The sequence below is a fragment of the Centroberyx affinis genome, unplaced genomic scaffold, assembly GCF_046629955.1.
Source record: "Centroberyx affinis isolate AG114_WGS23_722 - 3 ecotype Tasmania unplaced genomic scaffold, CSIRO-AGI_Caff_v1 ptg003726l_1, whole genome shotgun sequence".
Taxonomy (NCBI): Eukaryota; Metazoa; Chordata; class Actinopteri; order Beryciformes; family Berycidae; genus Centroberyx; species Centroberyx affinis.
In genome coordinates, this window is record NW_027281606.1 from 17,119 (window position 1) to 39,501 (window position 22,383).

Below are 22,383 nucleotides of genomic sequence, written 5' to 3' on the forward strand. Positions count from 1 at the left end.
AGCCAATTATATCAATACCCTTATGTAAAGAATTATATTTTAGTCCTATTGCAAAAGTGTATTTGGACTTTAATTTGATAATATATCACCAACAAAATTGGACTGGTTGTATATATTTATTTTATTTTTTACTTTGAGGCCTTTCCCCAGAAACTTTGAGTGTGAAAAGGCTTTAAACAGCTCTTTTACTTTGGTAGAACATTTTCAGTTTGTTTTTTAAAAAATGCACATCCCTTGTATGCATGTTAAAACTGACTTCAGGAATAATCTGAAAAGAGACGCCCTCAGGAACATCTCACCTTGGTTTCAAGTGTATCAGATCCACTTGTTGTCGTTTTTTGTACGTGTAAGCTTCTTCTGTGGATGGAGTTACGGAGCCAAATGATACATTTTGGGGGTAAAAACCCTTTGAACCCAAATCCTCACATGGCTGTCCAGCAGCAAATGGACCGAATCAACAGGCTAAGAGCACTAAGTGCTAATGTTTTTGTATTATTATTTTATCTGGACACACAGCTGTCAGATCAAACATGGACAAAAAAGTATGAAATGACTCATAATCGTGAAGAGGCAGCTCAGCCAGTGATGCGCAGGTCTATCAGTTGTGACTTGGTCAAATATATAGTATGAGAGAGAGAGATGGAGACAGTATATAAAGACTAAGCAGAACAACGGCTGAAAATCACTGAAGGGTTGCCACCAATACAAACACAACCCAACTTAGACATTCAATTTTTTGCAGCTCTACATGTGTCAGGTAGCTTTCTTTTAAGTAAGAAGAAGAAATTTTGCCTTGGACATTTGAAAACTGTTAATATTGTAAGTAAGCTGTCAGCCAGCTCTGACTGAAAGGTAACGGGCTGGTAGAATACCCAGGAGCGTCACAACATGACAGTTAGGCCCAGCCTTGTTATACCACCGGAGGCACCTGACATGAACAGCTTGCCCACCTTGAGACACAATTCATCAACACGCCTTTAATAATCCCACTCTGCGGGGGCCTGCATAAGTAATGGTGCACATGCATATTCACAAGCGTGTTGTTTCCTTTACAGGCCGTTTCCTACAAAGCCGAACCAATGTGGCGAAACGGCTACCTCGCATCTGGCCCTATTCTTTCTCTCCTCTCGGCCCTTTGATATGGAGGCTGGCTCTCCTTTTCTTCCTCCTCTTGTTCTGTTGTCATACCAGAAGATTATTTTTGGATGGAGAGAATGAGGCGGAGGCCCCCGTGGCCCGACGGCGGGCACAGCTGGCAGAGCCGATGCGGGTGCAGCTGGCCGGGGTTAGAGGTTAAAGTATTCACACCGGAGAGAATTGGGTTGAGCTAAGAACTGCAGGGGAAGGAGAAGTGAAGGTGGAGCCACTGACGTCACAGGAGGCCGGTGTTAGGGTGCTGCTCTCATTGGTGCGTGATGTCATTGGGTTTGTGATGTCATGTGCCCCTCCTTGTCTTTTCCTCTTGGGCTTCAGAGATTGGCACTCGTAGTCTATACTGTTTTGGACGAATTATGTGGCTGTGGATTAATGAGTGTTTAATCTGTCACTGAGTGATGATGCAATTACAGTACAACAAAGGGGAATAACACAAATTCTCAATGCAATACAAACTTCATCGTCCTTTATTTGAAGATCTCTCATCTGTCATCCTCAATCCTCATGTTAGCGCTGTTGAATGTCCCTGAACCTATTACTGCTCAGCAAACTGACTGCAAGAAAGAGAGACAGCTCAAAGAGAAAACTGGATATTATATTACTCCCTGAGTAATGAATACAGCTGCATAACTCCAGGCTTTCAGTCAAGATGGATTTAGGGAGTTCGGCGATGCTTACTCTTCAAAGTACAAGACAAGATCTTCTTGAAGCTTTATTTGAGCGGCTGGTCTCAGTTTAGCTTAGGGGAAAACACATCTGGCTATGTATTTATCTTGGGCTGGATGAATAAAACAAGATCTCTTCAAAATATTCAGCACAGAGTTGCCACACCGGCCAAATTTTCTAGACCATGGGCACTGTAAGAATAAGATGTTCAGCACTAAATTTGTTTATCGGTTACTTGGGGCAAAATCGAATATTCATTGTTGTAAAGTGTTACCAAATGTGTTACCAAGTGCGTGTCCACACAACTGTTAAAACTAAACACTTTTTTGCTCAAGCTTTCTCTTCAAACAGGCTGTTTTAAGTAAAGTTAATCAGATTTTTGCATGATGTGATGATAACATGATAATGGCAGCAGGATTATTGTCATTTTCCTGCAGTACACCTGTTCAGAGACAGACCTGTAGCTTATGGTGCCTGTGCAGTCCTTGTCAAACGTCTTGATAAACCACTCAAGCTGGTGCTGATCCAGAGGAATGTTAGCTGCCTGCAACACATGACAACATTATTTCCTCAGACCATCATCCGTGCTTTAGTGAATATGGGAACATTCTTAGTTTAGAGCCACTTTTCTACAATAGCTTTGTTGTGCACACTGATGTGCAGTAGAGAATTTATTTAATTCTTGAAAGCATTAAGAGCAACTGTATGACATTATCAGTGCAGTTTAATAAACTGCTACCCCAAACCTGTACTGTCTTCCTAAAGGCAGAGTTGGAGACCTTCATGGTTCCTTCTTTATCCAAAGCCTGGAAGAAATCCATGATGCTCTCTTCTCGCTCCTCAAAGAATTTCTGTGACAAGAATCCAGATCATCTGTTTCAAATACCATTCGGAAACTGTTTTAATTCTTTTCTAAAAAAAAGTTTCAACAGAGCAAAAAGGAAAGGTGGTTCTGTCTTCACAGTATGCAGTGGGGTCCAAAGTCCGAGTCCACTACCAAGAACTGTTTGTTTTCATCATTTATCAAAGACTAATACATTATTTTATATAATATATTATTTTATATAATATATTTTATATTTTTTCAAAATTTTTAGATGTTTAAGAAATGCTCATGCAAAATTTAAATATATCTGGATATCTTGATTGTACACCATTTGGTAAGGTTTTCTCAATTTGTTGTCATGCCATATATTTCATTCAAATATTAACACATGTATGCCACTAATACACACTGTGTCAAATCCCAGAAGAAAATCTCTCTTCCCTGCAGTAAAAAAAAAAAAGCCTGTCAGGTGATTTCCCTCCTTTCCTGACCGCTGACCTGGAAGATCTGGAGGGCAGCAGAGGGCGTCTTGGTCCTGGTGATGGAACCCATAATGCCTCTGTACCGGACGTCCAGAGACGAGCGATCCTGACAGACTGCTGCCAGCAGCTCCACAAAGGCCTCGTTCACCCACACCGTCTACACTCACGGACACACACAGGCAGAGAGAGACATACATAAACACAGACATCTTCAGCGTAGGAGACATGTATAAACATGATATACTATATAATATTCATTCACAGATACACTATAGTTCATATGCTGAGGTGAAAGCAGTTTTGCTTCACTTACAGAAATATTGATCTCCTCCAATGCTGATTTCATGTTCTTCTTGACCGTGGTGAGCAGCGTCAGAGCCCCAATGTGCGTCAAGGGGTTATGGGACAACTGAACAAAATACACACACACACAAATTGAACTTTCACTTTAGTGTTGAATCTGCTGTTTCTTAGAATGCAAAAGACTTCAGACCGTCATTACCTGAGAAAGCTGTAAAATGTTTATGTATATGTTAATGTATATTCTCACAAGAGCAGAAAAGTCTAGAAACTGAACCCACTCATGAAACAGACATACAGTCTAGTAAAAAGTGAATATTTGAGTGTATGCCTTTATGCTGACACCATACCCGCCTCATTCACCCAACAGCACCAGTCAGTTCCACAAAGGATCGCACCATCCTACTCTAAAGACCCATTATTACATTAACAGGCTTTCACTAATGCCCACAGGCAGGTGGCGTCACCCGTCCGCTCACCCTGAGGACCCTGAGGGTGTCGTTGGCGACGAGGCCCTGGCAGAGCAGCGCGGCAGCCTCGTCGTCGATGTGGTTGTTGCCGAGGTCCAGCAGCAGCAGGGTGGTGTTGTGCTGCAGCGCCTGTCCCAGCGCCTGAGCCCCGGGGCGGCCAAAACCGTTCCACGACAGGTCCAGCTGCTTCAGAGTCGAGTTTACCTGCAGGGCAGAAGGAGAGAGAGAGAGGCAGAGAGAGGTGAAATATGAATAACGAATGAATATAACATGAAACGGACTTGAGGAGTAACTAAACTCCAAACCCAAATCTGTGTAAAGCCTGACATCTAGTGGTAAAAAACTTGCTATTGAAACTGCCATCTGCTATTGGCTGATCTATAGCTTCTATAGAGTACAACAGGTGATGACATCACCTGGTATGTGTGTGTGTGTGTGTGTGTGTGTGTGTGTGTGTGTGTGCTGCCATGCATCACCTTCAGCCCAGCACACAGAGCCACCGCACCACTCATCCGAAGGTGATTCCAGCTCAGATTTAGTACCTCAAGACCTTCATTAGTGGCTATAAGGGAGGGGATTAGCAAGGTGCAAGGTAAAACATATACAATAGACTCATAGATTCTATTATGCACAGTCAAAGTCTTAACCATCTTCTATCTATATCTGTAGTTGTGTGTTTCTTTTGCAGTTGGTCCAGACTTATAAGATAAATTGATTTATTAATTCCTGGCAGCAGCAGTGACCTTTTCCTAATACAGTTCAGTCACTGTACCTAGCATCTGACCCAGCTGCTCTCCTCCGGTCTCACAGAACTTGTTGTGACTGAGGTCCAGCTCGTTTACCACATTGTCACTCTGGCAGAAAAGAAAAGAAAACTTAATGTAGATCTAGGTTTCAGGTACTCATTTCATTAGTTACCTGGAGAATTAGGGAAGGAAAGGTCGGGCATGTGAAGACAGAGCAGGAACTCAACTCAGTTTTGCTCATTTGGCTCATTGATTCTACAGTCGATGTCTGGGACTTACCGCTAAAGCATCAGCAAGGCATTTAGCAGCATCATCATTGAACTCATTTCCTGAGGGACAACAAATAAAAACTTCTTTGTGATTCAGATTAATGTAATAATCAAAAATTACCAAGAAACCACTTATCCAGGCCCATTCATTCTGACTGTTTCAACAATGCAGGGAAGGCCACACACTTGGTAAGCATGCGTTACATTGCACATTGCAGTATTTTTTTTGTCTGTTCTTAACTCAGACTATGAAAATTATTCCATACAGCACCTGAGAGTTTGATGGATTTGATGAAAATATTCTCCAGAAGCATTTTGGAGACGCTGTCAGCTCCTGCCAGACGCAGGCGATTGTTGGACAGATTCTGGAGTAAACAAATTGATGTTCAGTCATTTCTCAGGCAGAGAGGAAAAAATGACCTTAAAAAGTTATAATTATGATAAATATAAGGTGTCGCAAATAATGCTGAGATGAAAAAGCATTAGAGTAACCAAAATATAATTAAATACATAAAAAGCACATATTCATATTGCAATTAAATACAAGTTTTTCAAGCAAATTATACATCATTTACTCTCTGCACTTTTGCAGTGAGGCAATACTGATGAATTTGATGTCACAGATTTAGAGTAGTTACAAGACTCTGGATGCTGCAGTTTTCTTGGAGCATCTCCATCACAGAGCGTGTCCCTTCTGCCAGGAGGAAGTTTCCCTCCAGTTCAAGGCTGGTGATATGAATGTCAGCCTAAACACAGTAACAAAAAAACTCACAAATTAAACAAATGAAAGAAAATACTCAACACTGAAGAACAAAGTGAACAGATCTGTTTCTCGTAACACACATCTCTCTCTCCCATTTTCTCTTCAATTTATAAACTGCCTGGAAAGAAAAGGAGAGGCAAGGCAGCCTCCTGTCTCTTAAAAAGGGATCCTATCTATCAGGTCCAACATCACATTATTATTACCTAAAAAGGGGCACAAAAAGAGGAGAAAAAGTAGAAAAAAGAGAGGAAGAAGACTTCACTTTCACCTAAAAATCTTAGCATCAACCTAAACCATACCTTAACCCAAACCATAACCTCACTGGAGACCTCATGCCTAACACAAACATTATATAGTGATGAAAAAAAGTGATAATTGGTGTATAAAGATAGAAAATGAACACGCAGAAGAGAAGATCAGAGTCTGGGCTCGTACCAGCAGGGCCATGGCCACAGCTCTGGCCCCCGGCGGTCCCAGGCCGTAGTGGTTGAGGTGGAGAGAGGCTTCGCCCAGCTGACGGAGGCAGCAGGATGCAGGAACAGTACCCGTCTGCAGGCAGGCCTGCAGGTACGTCTCCCTGCGGGAGACAAGCCGGCTCCGCTGGTCGGTGTCTGGAGGGAGGCAGAGATGGAGGGAAAGGGGAGGAAAGAAACAGGGGAAGAGAGAAAAAGGCAAGGGAGTGACAGAAACTGAGAGCCTTGGAAAGAATATGTCAGAAAGACTTGGGAACTTATACTGAAAATGTCAGAAGGCCCAGCTGCAGCCTGACTGTTGTCCAAGCTGCGATGATACTTTTGTTTTGAGCAGTACGCTTTCCAAGCAAATACAGTTGTTCTTCACATTGTATTCATAACTGAACACACTGCACATGCTTACTGAGCGACTGACCTGATGAAAAAAGCTGTCAAAACATTCTGAATAAAGTAGCATGTTAAAAGTTGAATGTGCAGGCGATCAATCTATATTTTTAGCTCTGCAGCCACAATACATTGAATTGTGATATTCTCTTCACCATCACCAATGTGATTTGCACATTCTCCATCCTCACTTTATTTTATTTTTTTACAACTCTTTTTATTGGGGTTTTCAGAGTTAGACATACAGTCGAAAATAGGAAAAAGAATTTTCAATGCAGATATAGAGAAAACATGAAAAATAAAAATAAAGAAAAAACGGATATACATGAGAACAGATGAAACAAATCATTTTTTACAGGTGAATTATCGTACACATATGAGGGGGGAAAAAGGAGTATTGCAAAAAAATGTCCATCCTCATTTTATATTCATAAATGAGACTAACTGTATGGTGACTGTAACCTACCGTCTGTTTCCAGATCAGTGTCCCACTCGTCTCTACTGTCCACCTCTGGCCCTTGGGTGGGCTCCTTGCCCTCCATCTGGTCCTGGGCGTCGGACTGTTCAGATGACTGGTCCTTTTCTTCACCACTCTTCAGGACCATGATGTCTTCCTCACACTGAGCCATCAGTAGACCATGAGACTCTCACCTGGACCAACAACACACCAACAATAAGCCCTGAGGAGGAGTGCAGTGAGTGGATGAGAATGGCAGTTATCACTCATATTGATGGTTGTTCAATGAATAGTTGTTAGGCCTATATATAGTTATATTGCTTCATTACGAGCCGAAATATTATGAGGCATAAAAGAGGGTCAATATTCGTTGTTTTTTTGACAGTTACCGTGACTGCAGTCTGCAGCAAGTTCAAAGTTCATTTTGTTGATTTCTGATGATATGGAAGATGTTGGTTAGTGCATATTTTTGGCGAAGTTTGTTCCTACTTTGGCTTGTAATAAAATAATTTTGAATAGGTATTTCGTGTCAAATGATTAGTGTTTGGAAAGCAGGCGTGATAAACGCGATTAGACAGGTTGCGTAGCCTAGTAAAAGATAAACCAGTGTGTGATAAAGACCGCTCCGCGTCGCTATAATGACCGGGCTCGCTGTTCATAATTCCTTCATTTATTTAGTAGGCTATGGCAGTTAATCAAGTCATCTACCAAAATGTACCTTATTGTCCAAACTAACAAGTGTAAAAAACAATACCTGAGTTGTGTCACTTTCTGAGTTGTAGAAAGATCATCGAAGAACCGCAGAATTTCAAGACTCTGTTGCCTAGGTGAAAGAATCCATTTAAATTCACGAGCAAGGATCCAGTTGAGTAGGCTACTGTTGACAGAAAAGTTAAAAACCCACAACCAGGAGACACCATTTTAACGTTTGTCTTGACAATAGCCGATTGTTTAGTTTACCACAATCATGTAGTTCTCCAACACCTCCACTAGATGGAGATGTTGACCGTGAACAGAGTCTCGGTGAACCATGTCAGATGAACACAAATTTATAGTAGAGTTCATGTCCCTTGATTAGGATTGCATTTCCTCACCATTACACACATTGGGTGTTTAAAGATACATTTACCGATCATCACCATTTCTTTTTTTTTTCTTATTTTTGTAACAATATGACAAATCAGTGTATTCCTAAATTACAAAAGATGAACTGACTTTAAGTGTTTAGGTATTAGGTTTAGGTATTATCCAAGGACTTTTAGTGGTTAAAATATGCAGAAGATTTTTATTTTTTACCTCCAAATATTTTGTGTAGGCCTATGTGTGTGTGTGTGTGTGAGTGTTCTCTCTGTCTATATCTGTCTGTATTATCTATGTACATGAGACAAAAGAGAAAATGATTTCCAAGGCAGTGGCACTTCAAACTACAGTGACCTCTTAGTGCTGACATAATTAAAAACAGTCAACTGCTATGAAAATGCCATGGCTGAAAAACAGTAGGGGTATTTCCACTAGGACTACAAATCCTAACTGTAGCAACACTGGTGCCATGATCTACCTACGCACTGAGCCTGAGGTGAAGATGGGAGCGTCTTGCTGGCCAACATAAAGAAATCCCACCAGAAGCTCCTCTCCTCTCAGACTCTATACCGCTCTCTTCCATCTTATTATCTCCATCAGATACTTGAGTGAAGTGAAAGTGAGGCTCCAACTGATGTTCCTTCTCCAACACCTTGACTAGCCTTGCAAATTACATGATGCAGAAAAAAGAAATGCTATTTTCTGTAGTTAGAAAATAGAATTTAATCTATTCAGAGTAACAAAGTCATACATAGTAGGTACAGGTCCAAAACAGACATTGAAATACTGCTCAGCTGATAAGATTTCTGCTTATTTTCACAGCTGTTTGACAGCGCAATATTGATGACATAGAAAGACTGGAAAGATCGAGAAGTTAAAACAAATCACATCAAGTGATTAACAAGCATTTCATATAGGTTTATGTATATAAAGCAGTATAAAACAAGTACAATAATGGACATACAACAAGGCAAAAAAAACAAGAGTGTAAACATTTTGTGTATATGTGCTTTTCATGACGCCAGCGTCACCACAGATCGGATCAACCGGTAACTGCCATCGTCAAGGCAGGGTATAAAAATCAACGTTATAAAAACAAAAACTCTATTCCATCTGGTGTACATGTATCGAGTATCGAATCCTAAAAACACTACACCTGTATATTTCAGCTAGCATACAAAGGAAAACTGCAGAACACTAAGCCTTTGTGGGCCTCTACATCAAAACAATGCCACACAAACCTACTCAGGGCTTTTTGTAACAGAGCACCATGTTGATATTAGTGTGTTTCCTCAGTGTTGTTTCCAGTCGTACACTACTTTTCCATCGGTCCCTTTATGTAGAGATGGTTGAAGTAACAACGAGGCACAGCGGGTGTCAACAACAACACTTAATGCAGAGATGAAACCGGATTTTGTTCCAGTCTTCCAATGGACAGAGCCAGCTCATGTGGCAATACTGAGGAAGCCCTACAACCCCGGGTCTTTGGGCAGAGTCTCCGAAAATCTCCAGCTCGGAGCTCAAGTGCTTACTTAGAAATGTATTGCCAGTTACGTGTTTTTTCTTTAAAAAAAATGGCTGCCACGGCGGTGCTAGTTGGGTTCCAGAGATTCTACATTCCTGGTTTCACTTGGCGTCGGCGGCCAGCTGCTCCAGCAGGGGGTTGGCCTCGCTCTCAGGCGTTTTGACGCTGTCCGTCCGCACGATGCAGGTGGGCCGGTGCAGATTGAGCATGACCATGAGCTGCTGCCTCTCGAGGCGCAGCTCCTCGATCTGGGCCTTCAGCTCCGAGTTCACCATCTCCAGACGCTCCGATTCCTGGACAGAGACATCGAATTATAAGATGATGGTCAAAATGTTGGGCTAGCAACAATTCATCTTTGTTTAAGTATAAGTCTGTTAACTCTGAAGATAAGAAAGAAACGTCAACTGAAAGAGGGGAAAAGAAGTAGAAAAAGGAGGTTGGTGAAAAAGACTGTCCAAGTTTGCCTATGTTAAATAAATTTAATTAGTGGAGAAAATGGTGAGGGATTCATCTGGATCGTCTAAAAAACACAATATTTTCTTCCGCAGCTTGAACTTAAACTACTCTACTGACTAAAAGTAGGAATGGAAAAGTCATCCAAGGGGAGTCCCCACTCGACCAAGGGAAATATTGAGGCTTATAAGGACTCAGGCTGCTCTGCTCCTTCACATCAGTATGCTGTGCCGCCTTGTGAACTCACCCTTTGAAGGAAGTCAGTCCTTTCCTTCTTTTTGTTTCGGCATCGCGCTGCTGCCACTTTGTTTTTCTCTCTTCTTCTTTTCCTCCTTTCCTCATCCTCATCCATCTGCAAAGAGAGCATACGATTAGCTGCCTGGAGACATGAGGCTTATGTAGGATGACATACAGCATGAACAACCAGTAACAGATAATCTATCTTTATATCTAGAAGATGTTCTGATAGAGACAATATAATAGTATTTACTGTTGGGATCTTAGAACAGCAGATATTACAGGTTTATATTTTGTTTCAAAAAGAAATCAGATAATTATCTCAATTATCTAAATTATTATTAGATCAGCCCGAAACCAGTGGTAGTGATCATCATGAAGCAAAGACTGTGTGAAGACAACTACTGTGGTAATTCATGTTGTGTAACCTCTAAAGTAATTCTTGTATCCAGCACTAGAGGGGGCAAAATTTTAACCTAAAGCCCAGGACTGTACCATGACAACTAAACACATGCCCAAATATATATGTAATTTATTTAAATGGATTACGCTAAATAGTTTTACTTTGTAAACTTTTTAAAATAACAAGCTAAGTGGGCCACTCTGAGCGGTGCATCCACAACAACATTTGACTTTCCAGATCAGTTCCATTTATCTTCCACTTGAAGGAAAAAGTTCAGAAGAAGCCTCTAAAGTTTATGCTACTGACTGATCCAGCCCCTCTCAGGACATTCAAAATGTTTTTATGATGGTGTTTGTTTCTGAGAAACTGGCAATAAGGTATGAAATCATTTCAATCATTTCAAATAGCTCTGTTTCTTATTCTTTCCATCACTTAAGCTCATGGAAGTAAATGAAATTGCATGTGATGATGACAAATAGTGTGATTCCCCACTAACAGACAGATGCTACCCGGAGACTGATGACATTTTCTAAGAAGCAAAAATGATTAAAAAAAATGTTATGTCTTGAGAGGGGAATTCAAAACCTCCTGAACTGAACCTTTGACTTCTCCCTCCTTCTCCTTTCTCCCCTCCGACTAGATGTATGTCTTCCAAATGGAATGCAAATTGAACAAAAAAAATTTAATAGCTGTATACATCGCTTGGGTTACAACAACTGCACTCCCTAGTAAAGCTCTGCACTCCTTCCTCTTTTCTCCTCTCTCACCTCTGTCTTGATGGCCAGCGGCCTCTTCCCCAGCCTCCCCAGGAAGTGCAGCGGGGAGAGCATGGCGCCCAGCTGGCGGAAGTCAGCCAGCTTAAGCTGATCGGTGAGCGTGGTGGCCGAGATGCCCGCCAGCGGGCCCAGGCTGGGCAGGGAGCCCGCCGCCAGCGAGGGGTCAGGTATCTGTCCCGGCATCATGTCCGACCCGGCCGCCACCGCCGCTGTGGGGAGGGAGGGAGGGAGGGAGGAGAGAGGGAGGAGGGAGAAAGAGAAGGAATGGGTTGGGAGGAGAGAGTCAAGATTAAAAAGAACTCACTGACAATGAAAGTACTATGCAACTTTTTAAGTAAGTGGATACAAAAGTCTACACACCCTTTTATGTTTTTATTGCCTTGCGGGAAGAAATAAAAGCCCATTAAATCAGCTGTTTTTCATTTTCATTCAGATATCGTAAACAGCAAAATCAAGGTACAAACAAAAGGCCCAAAGCGCTAAAACACCTCGGTTGCGTAAAACAAGAAAACTTGAAATGGTGTGTAGACTTTTGATATCCACAATATTTGCAATCAGCGTTATGTATATGTATATATACTGCAAATGCTACAGTGTGTAGGCTTGCATTTGCATGTGTATGCACTGTGTGCTGGCCTGAAAGAGAGCAGCATTTTCTATGGCATCGTGTTGTATAAATAGATTCATTTTTCTTTCACCCGTTCTGTGACTAATCACAGTCATAGTGCAAGCCGTAAAGCTATACCCTTCATCCACTGTCACGCTGTAGTAATGTGACAGTATCCTGTATGCACAGAGTAGCTTCTGTGTGATCTTATAGTAAATGCCTAATGGCCGTAAATCCACAATAAGACTGATTTACTGCCTGTTGCCCATATCATCAAATACTTGAATAACTGCTAGTTGTAATATCCAAGACTACGTTCACACTTTGACAGCTTTGACAGCTGTGTTCTCTTCTCAGTCAGCAACAGATAAAGAAACAAACATCACACTGTCCACAGTCACACTCTAATTTCTGTAGCTTGACATGAAAAGGGAAGCTATGAAACTCGTTTCTTAATAAGATCACATAAACTGAGGCTCACCTCTTATGTTAACAAGCTTCTCGTAATTTATTGAATGAATTCAGCTTGAATATTCATTTACTTTTTTGTGAAGAGAGTTTAAAGGACATCAAAAGCATTCGTGTTGAAACAGAGTGGATAACACTCATGCATTCCACCGCCACCCTCTTTCAACAATTTTGGGCAGTTTAGAGGGTTTGACCACAGTACTTTTTAATGTAATCAGGGAGGAATGAAGGAGAGAAAGGAGAAAAAGGAGAGCTTGTGCAGGCCTAGAGGAAGTGGCTGGAGAATTAAGACGTCTCTCTAATTACTGTAAGACCAAGACTTGGAAAACTTCTGATGGCCAAATAAAAAACAAATGTTACAGATGGGAACAGTGCAACATGAGCCGACTCTACCCTGCCCATCCCTGCAATCTCAGCGGAGAGGCAGAGCGAGACCACTGGATTTCAGAAGTCAGACTACAAATCGTCTCTCTCTCACCGTATAGTGTTTGTTATGTAGGAAAATAAACACTTAAGATACATGAAGTATCCAGATGAAATATGTCAGATCAAATATGTAAAATGAATAAAAGATAGGTAATGGAGGCAAAATGTTCATCTGCCATCTCACAGATTTCTGCTGATGAAATGGGAGAAAAGCAACAGGCTCACTGGATCCAACTTGTTTTTGGTGAGACCCTAGCATGACTGATACAATTAAACAATAGTCATTTTGGCACATGGATAAAATGTCAGCTAGGATTACCGGCCATACCTAGAGCCATCAGGACAGAGTTTAAAAAGACTGATGATATCAACACGTCTGCCACATTAAAAGCTTAAGTCACATTTGCCTCCTGAGTATTCAGCTGGCGCTCAACCTCTACAGGTTGGGCACAAACTGTACAAAGCCCCTCTCATATGGGCCCAACAAAGACATCTATTGTGAGCTGGTGCGAGACAGCTGACTTTGCTGGTGGGTGACTCGCTGACAGGCTGACTGTATTGTAAGACCAAGTTTTTCTTTCTTGGCAATTTTTTTTTTCACTGCTGAAAGACTTGCTCTATTACAAAAGCCATAGAGGAGGTAATGAAAAAAGCAGGGTTATGTAACTCTATTCTAATGTACTCCACCCTGCTATGGGCTGGTCTCAAAGTGTTTTTGTAGTTGGACTGGAGTTTACTGTCGAGCATGGTGAGACCGAATCAGCTCTATTTTACTGGGGAGTGATCACTTTCGAGTTGTAATAGTTTGGATTTGGTCTCAGGACAAGGAGATATCTGTCACATAATTAAGTTATATCATCTTCATTATAACTCATTGGAGTTACAATGTGCAATAGTCATTAGAGAAAAGGTGATGGTGAAAAATAGTAAAACAAATCAAGTTTGAGGCAGAAATACACCCAGAATCCGTTACCTTACAACTTTTGTTAATTGGGCAATTATGTAAGCATCTATCAACAGTTTGGAGATGCTAACCGTCCAGCATTAAGTACTTAATATCTTTGTTCTAAGATATTACAGTAAATCTAGATTGAAGATATGATTAAACATCTATGGTCAAAGACCTTTCAGTTCATCTCCAGACTTCTCTTGACCTGTCATCTACCACCTTCAGCCTGCATGATTTATTGGCCCCAAGGAGAAGTTGGTGTGTGGAGCCAGTCTGCAATGAGGCATTTTATTATTTAATTCCTCACCCTTCTTTCTCTCTCTCTCTTTCTCTCTCTCTCTCTTTCTCCCTCTCTCTCTCCTTCTCCCTCTCCAACTGTATGTATACTCCCATTTACACTGCACTTGGCAGCAGCCTGTTGTTTTTTCTGGAGAGGAAAAGAACAAGACAGCCCTGGTAAAAATCTGTCTCAGACAAAATTCCCTCTCTCTTAACTCCCAGCAGAGGTTTAGGCATTGGAAGGTGCCAAGGTCTGCTCATTCTACAGAGAGACTGTCGAAGAACAAGGCAAACCATATGCTCGCTAATACAGGGGGTGAGCGGGAGAGAAAGAGATTATAAAAATAGCCAGACAGCGCTATGAACTGTTGGACTGTTGAACCGTCGCTGTTCATTAGGGCTCAGACATTCTGGGCCACATCCACCATCAAGTCTTTTGTTAGAGACTTGACCTCAGTAAGTTTACAACACACTGACATCTGTACTGTAACATTGATTACTGTACTCAAACCGAGAGTTGGTAATGATGCTGTTCACAACTGATCTATATTTCACAACCATCAAAAAATTCTTTGAATAACCACAGTCCCTACAGAAGCGAAAGTAGACTGAACTTGTAGTTATAGTGCAAGTTTCAAGTCTTACGTCTACTTTCAAGTGTCTGTAGATTCTACTCTGTCCATCCAGAAATCAGGCAAACATGAACAGTTAAAGATGCTGACATGGGATTCAACAGCATGTCATGTTTTTTTCTCGCATTGCTCATTGCTGACCAATAACTGCGCTGGAATTCAAAAGATGGAATCCAACTTCGCCCCTGAGCCAAAAGAACAGCCACAGGAACTAAAGCACCCATTAGGAATGACTGAGCAAATCGCTTTCAGAGCCAAAATGGAGTCCAATATCCTAAGTTGGCCAGACACTCAGGACCGGTTTACAGACATGGATTAGGCTCTGTCCTAGACAAACATGATTTTTCAATGGAAACTGACACTAACAAAATAAGTCAGTTAGGGACTAACCTTATTTCATGTCTATTCAACTGGCTCATGCACAGAACATTATAATGCAGCCTACTGTATACTTTATGTTTTCAGTCAGACACATTGCAAGGAAAGCCCCCATTCTTGAGTATGGCTTGTTCAAACATGCTAGCTCATCTGAGGCCACCTCTGCTGCCACCGAAGCCCCCCACCTCCCACCCCATATACACACACACACACACACACACATACACACCTGTTGTCTAGTATTTATCTGCATGAAATGAGATCACACACAAAAAATCCACAGAGAAGAGATAGATTTGCCAGAGGGTTGCAAAGTACAGATGGAACAAAGTATATAGTAAGATTCCTTTCAATTATGAAACATAAAAGTGGATCGCACACCATTCCAGACGACTTATAATACTGTTGTAAACTAAAGCATCAGATCGACTCTTGACATGGCTGGCTTTTGAGTTCAACTCGACTTTTAAGTCAAGTAGTAGAACGTTTGTTTTGTGTTTAGTCTGTTCAGCCTCTTTCAACCTGCCACAAAAGTATTTAAAAATCCCCCTTGCAAAACCAACATCGCTTCAAGCCTCAACAACATGCAGTCAAAACATGAAACCCTAAATAAGTCTCATCTGTGCAACACAGGGAAACTTAGCTCATGCATTTGCTGGACTGCGATAATTATACCCAAAAGCATGAGTCAAAGAGATTTTACACTTTTCAAAAGAGGGGTATTTTTCTTTTTTTTTGTCACCGGCAGCCTGCTGCCCAGGATTAGTGGTCAGCGTTTGATGATGCAACGCCGTTACTGTGTTTTTGCAGTCAAGCAGAAAAGCCAGTGCCACGGCTTAGGCCCACTCTGCCCTCAAACAAAGACACCTACACAGCCTAGCAGCGGTGTGGGCACTGCTGCTGCTCAGGGCCGCTGAGAGGAGAGGAGCTGAAGCCAAGCGCACCAAGGGTGGGGAGCGGAAATGTCATGTATTAGTTATGAAATATAGAACTGCACTCAAAGCGGGCTCTGGCAGCGGCCCAAGACCAATCCAACTGCATGCGAGCCACGGCTAGGTGGAGGTGTGCGTGAAAAGAGTGTGTGTGTGAGTGTCAAAGTGTGTGTGCGTGTGCATAGGTGTGTGTGTGTGTGTGTGTGAGGGGCCATATAAGTGAGTGTACAGGCAGTGTGTCCTATATATATATATTAAAATCCCTGAGTTTCTCCGCTCACATACTCTATCTGTCTTCAGCTCAACCAAATGTGTCCATTTCCTGAGCCATTCCTGAGAGCAATTAGCAGCGCTGTGGAATTCAGCCCCTTACCGATAGCCAGCAGCACGACTGGAGGCCCTATTATCCTCGTCCCCTATAGAGAGGGTCCATGTGTGTGTATATGTGTGTGTGTATGAGTGTGTGTCTGGGTAAGTGTGTGTTAACAGAGAGAGAGAGAGAAAGAGAGGGAGAAGAGAGTAACCGAGGGCCAATCATTACCTTGCGTTTAGCTTTTCCAAAGGAGCCCTCTAAAGAAACAGTGGCAGCACAAAATGGTGAGCAAAGCATTCACAGTTAAAACCCCTGGGCTAACCTCTGCCACCACACTGCTTTTGGTGTCTAAAAGCACGAGTCAGCAGGAGTGTTTGCTGGCAGCACTCTAACTAGCTAAACCCGATGGCTAACTTAGCTTTGCTCTGGGTTAAGCTAAATCTTTGTGCTTCCAGACGGCTTAAGCTCAAACATCAGAGTCATGGTGCAACAGGGAAAGAAGCAGGCACGCTCTCCAGAATGCTCTTTGACCACTCTTTGTCAGTGTACTTTATTGACTCCCATTTTGGACCGAGGCATTGCTCGGCCCACACACCCGCATCTTGCAAAACTCTCTGTGACTCGCGAACAACTCCGACGGCCCCCTATCTCTACGAGAGCGCTGGAAATGAACAATGAGAGCGAGGCCGGGGCCAAGGCACGCTCTCTCAATCCCTGGCCAAGGTCTCGGCGATCATCATTACCGTCTGTACTCAGTCAGGCTGTGTGTTGAGTTACAGCCTTTCGCAATCCTCTGGAGAAACCAGGGAATTTGGCACCGTTTTTCACGAGGACAGGTCAGTCCAACTATACAGTATCAACATTCCTCCGACCCCTCGTTATATTTTCATTGGAGCGACAAGATGAGACGCAGGCAGGAGGAGAGACACTGTTCTGATCATGCTACGGTCATCTCTGGTCATTAAACTCAAGGTTGTGTGCGTGGGTGTGGGTGTGATTATCACAACAGAAAACAGGATCTCTTTCGCAGCTTTCATTTCTCTTTCGAACCTTCTCATGGGCTCAGCAGCTCTTGAACGCGTGCGCTCAAAGTTAGCACCGCCAGAGAGAGAAGGAACCGGTCAAAATTATGCTTGTGGTGATGACTAAACACTCCTGACACCATTCAATGCAATTATGAGCATTTAACCTCACAATACTGTCAACGATGATGGGGCCCCCAGCTGCAGCTGTAATTAGCAAGCTTCATTTACCTTCACAGTTATGGCTCTGATGCCCCAGCAGCAGCAGCTACAGTACAGTGGCTGGCTAGATTATCTTTTGTCCACAATGAGATTACTCAAGGTTGCAGGAAGTTTAACTATTGCATGTACTGTTGACTTTTTTCCTAAAAACGAATCAGTACATTTTTCAGTCAAATCCAAACACAAAGCACCTGCAGATAAGCACAAAGTACGAGGATTGTGGTTACCTACATTCAAACACTATTATGTGATCACTGGCTGGCTTCCTGCTTGGCTTGCTTCATGCCATCCAAACAGTCAGACATCTATATTCTTCAGCTGGGTGGTCCAGGTTGAGATATTATACCGTTACTACTTTTCTCCAGGTTGTAAGTCAGGATTAGACTCTGCATGACACAGATTTGGCTAGGCTCAGCCATGGATTAAATGAATCAAAATATGATACACAGACAAAAGGCATTTCAAATGTATGGAGTTCAAGTCCATGACAAAACCCTGGCAAAGTTTGTGCAATCCTTGACATTAACTTATTGGCCAACCAAGTCCAGAAAATTAGATTTAATGCCATCTGTTGAAGCAATCAGCATTATTATGTAACATGTGGTTGTCACTTCAATGACGTTTCATACTTTGTCCTCTGATATTTCCTCATGTCCCACGTCAGACAGACATTTGTTCTGATTAAACAACCTGACTGTACTGTAACTTCAATCCCTTTGTTGTTCTCAAAGAGGAAAGTGTTTGCAAGCTAGATGTCACTAACTAGACTAGCTATACTAGTTAGTTAGTTACACTAACTATAGGCTGACATTATGCAACACAACGGTGTTCTTTGTGCAGGGACAGCAAATTGGTTTCACTTCCAAAATGTTCATACAACAAAGGAATTGAGGAAACCTGGAAGTCATAACTATTTCAAGGCCTTTAAAAAGGACCTTTTTCTGTGCCCTTTCAATTTTCAAAAACATGTTTTTCCAACACTGGCCCTACAAAATGCCTCTTCTCTCAGTTACACCCTTGGACTTCTGGGTGTTTACTTCCACAACGTACATTTAGACTGCCTTGATACAATGTTTTTACATGCCATGTGGAGAGGCTTATGGGGACTTTGAAATAACAATGTGATACCCACAGCACTGAGTAGCTGCTCCTCCAGCATTAGTATTAGTATCATTGAGCTAGCTGTTGCGTGGTTGGCTAGTTCGCCTGCAATGCGTCTACTGTCTATTCAGTGTGCTAGGGTGCAGCTTGGCAATTCCAGCTCTCCAGAGAGGCACTGGAAGGCATTTCTACTTAAAATAAACCCAGTGCGCCCACGTCCAGCCTCTCAGCCCTGTCGGCCCCGCGCTGCCTGTCGGCTTGCCAGCCCTTCCCCATTAATCCACTGCAGCGTTCCATTTATGCGGAAACCATCCTACGGATGTGCCCGGGCAGGCGCTGGGGCATTTAAACCCTCTGCAACACACGCTTGTTCACTTAGACACACACAAACACGCACGTAAACACAGACAAAGAGACACAGGCGCACATACCAAAAAAAACACACACAGATATGTCTGCACTGCATGGCATGTACTTGTACATGCAAACACCGCACCGGCCGGAAAGCATGCAGTGACTATATAGGAAGGCTTTGGACTTGTGCACTTGTAAGTAAGCAAACACACACACACACACACACACACACACACACATCCCACCTCTACCCATCATGTTTCCCATTCCATGATTGGCCTATGGCCTTTGGGCCACCAGGGCAGATAACTAAAGCTACCTCTGGCCTAGATAGAGTTACTGTTACAGAAAGTGTAAATCTTTCTGAAGACCTTCATGTACACATAACATGATATTTACTCAGTGCTGGGTGAAGAAGACAAAGCATTGCTGTAGTGATCGATCTTGAAGAAGTGTAATATTAGAGTCTGGTTATCATGCAAGTGCACGTGTGTGACCTGCACACACACAAACACAGTTTCCTTATCCGTTGCTGTGAATACACAGATAAACATGCTGAGTGTGTAAACTTTGCTTGGCCAACAGAAAACATATATATATATATAAATATGAGCCAATCTAAGCACAACTCTAGGCTGTATTCACACGTGCCAAATACACGTCAAGTTCATTTATATCACTGTTTTAAGGTGAACTAGCGATGCAAAGTTAAGGTGTTTTCAGTGCAGCAGGAGCTGATCAACACAAAGTGTCTCATCATTTTAAAGCTTTAACAGTTTTGAGATGCAGGATACTTACTCAGAGAAAAGTTGGCAGTCCTCTTCTATCAATGATGCAGTTGTGTTTGGACGCTATAGGAAAGCATTAAGAGTTCATTATTAGTATTATTATTATTATTGTTGTTGTTGTTATTGTTTTTTGTTGTTGGGTTCAATCTATATCCACAGGGAAGCCCCTCACATCTATCATTTGCAAGTGTTGTTCTCTTTGTAGCCTGTTCATAAAGTTTTCAAGGCACAAAGTTAAGGCATGCAATCTGTTGAATTTCACCGAGGGGTTTATCAACTGCAGTAGAGAATAAACTACTATAATAGTTTGGTAAATTATAGTTCACTATGGTTTCCTTTCTATCCTCTGCTACAGCACTGTAGACTAGCCAAGGGACATGTGACTTTATAACAATACCGTATAATTCATTTTTATTATGTTTCTCTATTCAAAAATAAAAACACGCTGTACCACTCCACCCACACCGTGAACCCGTGTGTCTCGGTTGACTAGACTAGCTTGTAGACTCGCCAGCTAATTTGGTTGAAAACCCACAATGTTGCGTGAATCGCGTTACATAACTCTCTATTCAAGTAATTGACACTTCACGTGTTTTGCAACACTGAAGCGAAAAATCCCGGGAAGAAAAAATGTCTTCAGCCTATAACACAATTTAAACCTGATGTGTGTGTGTGTGTGTGTGTGTGTGTGTGTGTGTGTGTGTGTGTGTGTGTTGTAGCTAACCAAGTCTGTAAATAACGAGCCGTTAAGCTAACCGTTGTTGCAACAGTTGTAACAACAATGTAACAGCTGTGGCAGCAACAAATTGAAGTCCACGCTACAATTACGCGGAAGACTTTAAAAGTAATAAACCCGCAGACTATTTTTATAATAATTATCACGAAAGGCCATTCACATACTTGGATACTGGCTGCCACGAACAGCGCTCAATAACGAGCCTATTACAGATACAATTCAGGTTATTAAACCTCCAAAGCCAACGTGAGGGGGGAAAAGTTTTTTAAAAATGCAGATATATAAACCCTGCATGTGCCGCGATTCACTATCACACAACCTGAGAGAAGAAGAAGAAGAAGACGGTGTAGGCAGACTTACCTGTTATGCGTCCAAAATCCGCAGTAATATGGGAGGGTGCGGGAGTTATGAATCGGATGTAGGTTTGGGGACTAAAAGTCGTTGCATCAGCCCGTTTAAGTACTGATCATGTCTGGGAGGGCGCAGGAATGCGGAACTGCCGTCCCAGACGTAAGCATGGATGAAAATAATGTAAGAGGAGGGCTGACTTAAAAAAAAAAAAAAACGAGAGGGAGGTTTATTTGCTCCACCCCTAGCAACCGAAAAAACATATACAGAGGAGAGGAAAGTTTCAGCCGTAGAGGAGAGATCGAGCCTGGCAAATGCACGCGCCTTGTACCATAAACAAGTCAATAAATAAAGTTATGGTTATAAACACATATACACCACTTGCAAGTGCTTTAATGTTTGACAGTAAATGAGGGTGAGAAAGTAGTTTTATGTGGCCCTTGCAAATTATAAAATGCTTCATTATCAGCTCAATAGAAAATGGTTCCAACTTCATATCAACAAAACTGCAGTTATAATCATATAATTAATTGTTAAAATGGCCAAAGCCAAGCCTGGACAGATAATTCAGGTAGATCTGATGATAACCTCCAGGCATGTCCATGTGAGCAATTCAGTATATTTGGAGGCATTAAATATAGAGTGGAGGAAGCTCCATCCAGACTAAATCATTTCACCATGCAGCACCTGCTCTTATTTGTTGCCTCTGTTCCTGCTGAGGAAAATCAGTCAGATAACAGTCAGAGTCTCAGAGGCAGAGACAGTAGGATCCTCTAATGTTTTACTCAAAGTTCTGCTTTTTCTGGTCAATTCTACTCAAATCAGAGAATGTGTGATTATTAAAGAAAGAGTAACGGAGTAGCTTAGTGCTTGATTACATTTAAGGGACACACACACACACACACACACCCAATAAACACACCCAATAAAAAAAAAATATCCATTTGACTAAAGTACTTCCTTGCAAATGATTTAATGTGTCAGCAGTCTAATGCTTGGAGATAGTTCCTCTCTCATATCAAATCAACAACCTCAATTGTAGGAGAACAGCAACTAACTTTTCAACTGGTTATGGTACTTTCTCTTACAAATGAGTCATTTAGGATATAAATGTTTATGTGACAGATGCTTTCAAATCCTTAATTTTTCACTGGCATAAGAAGATGAGGCTTCACCACCTATGAAGTCAGTTTTTACCTTCTTACTTGTTGGTTGTTGCTTTTGTTATTCTTAACATTAAGGCCAAAACGCATAGGCAGAATTTTGTGGCAGTGAAAATCCTATATTGGCAACAAATACGATCAACAGTAGTTTTTCAGTGTATTTACTTCACTCTCTTTTCCATCCTCTAACTGGAAGAAAT

General features: G+C 41.9%; 2 protein-coding genes across 2 annotated transcripts; both read right to left on the reverse strand.

Annotated features, from left to right (window-relative positions):
• Positions 1-1,195: 1,195 nt before the first annotated feature.
• LOC139662190 (leucine-rich repeat-containing protein 74A-like) lies at positions 1,196-7,163 on the reverse strand. Its single transcript, XM_071540821.1, has 14 exons — positions 7,001-7,163; positions 6,113-6,288; positions 5,553-5,660; positions 5,186-5,279; positions 4,925-4,974; positions 4,672-4,753; positions 4,376-4,461; positions 3,909-4,103; positions 3,443-3,538; positions 3,146-3,286; positions 2,574-2,672; positions 2,280-2,365; positions 1,372-1,495; positions 1,196-1,276 (listed from the first exon to the last, which is right to left on the reverse strand). The coding sequence occupies exons 1-14, from the start codon at positions 7,161-7,163 to the stop codon at positions 1,196-1,198; spliced, it is 1,581 nt and encodes a 526-aa protein (XP_071396922.1).
• Positions 7,164-8,784: 1,621 nt separating this feature from the next.
• Positions 8,785-21,173, reverse strand: LOC139662189 (jun dimerization protein 2-like). Its single transcript, XM_071540820.1, has 5 exons — positions 21,033-21,173; positions 19,947-19,999; positions 11,457-11,674; positions 10,297-10,401; positions 8,785-9,889 (listed from the first exon to the last, which is right to left on the reverse strand). The coding sequence occupies exons 3-5, from the start codon at positions 11,649-11,651 to the stop codon at positions 9,698-9,700; spliced, it is 492 nt and encodes a 163-aa protein (XP_071396921.1). The 5' UTR covers positions 11,652-11,674; positions 19,947-19,999; positions 21,033-21,173; the 3' UTR covers positions 8,785-9,697.
• Between the last annotated feature and the right edge of the window lie 1,210 nt (positions 21,174-22,383).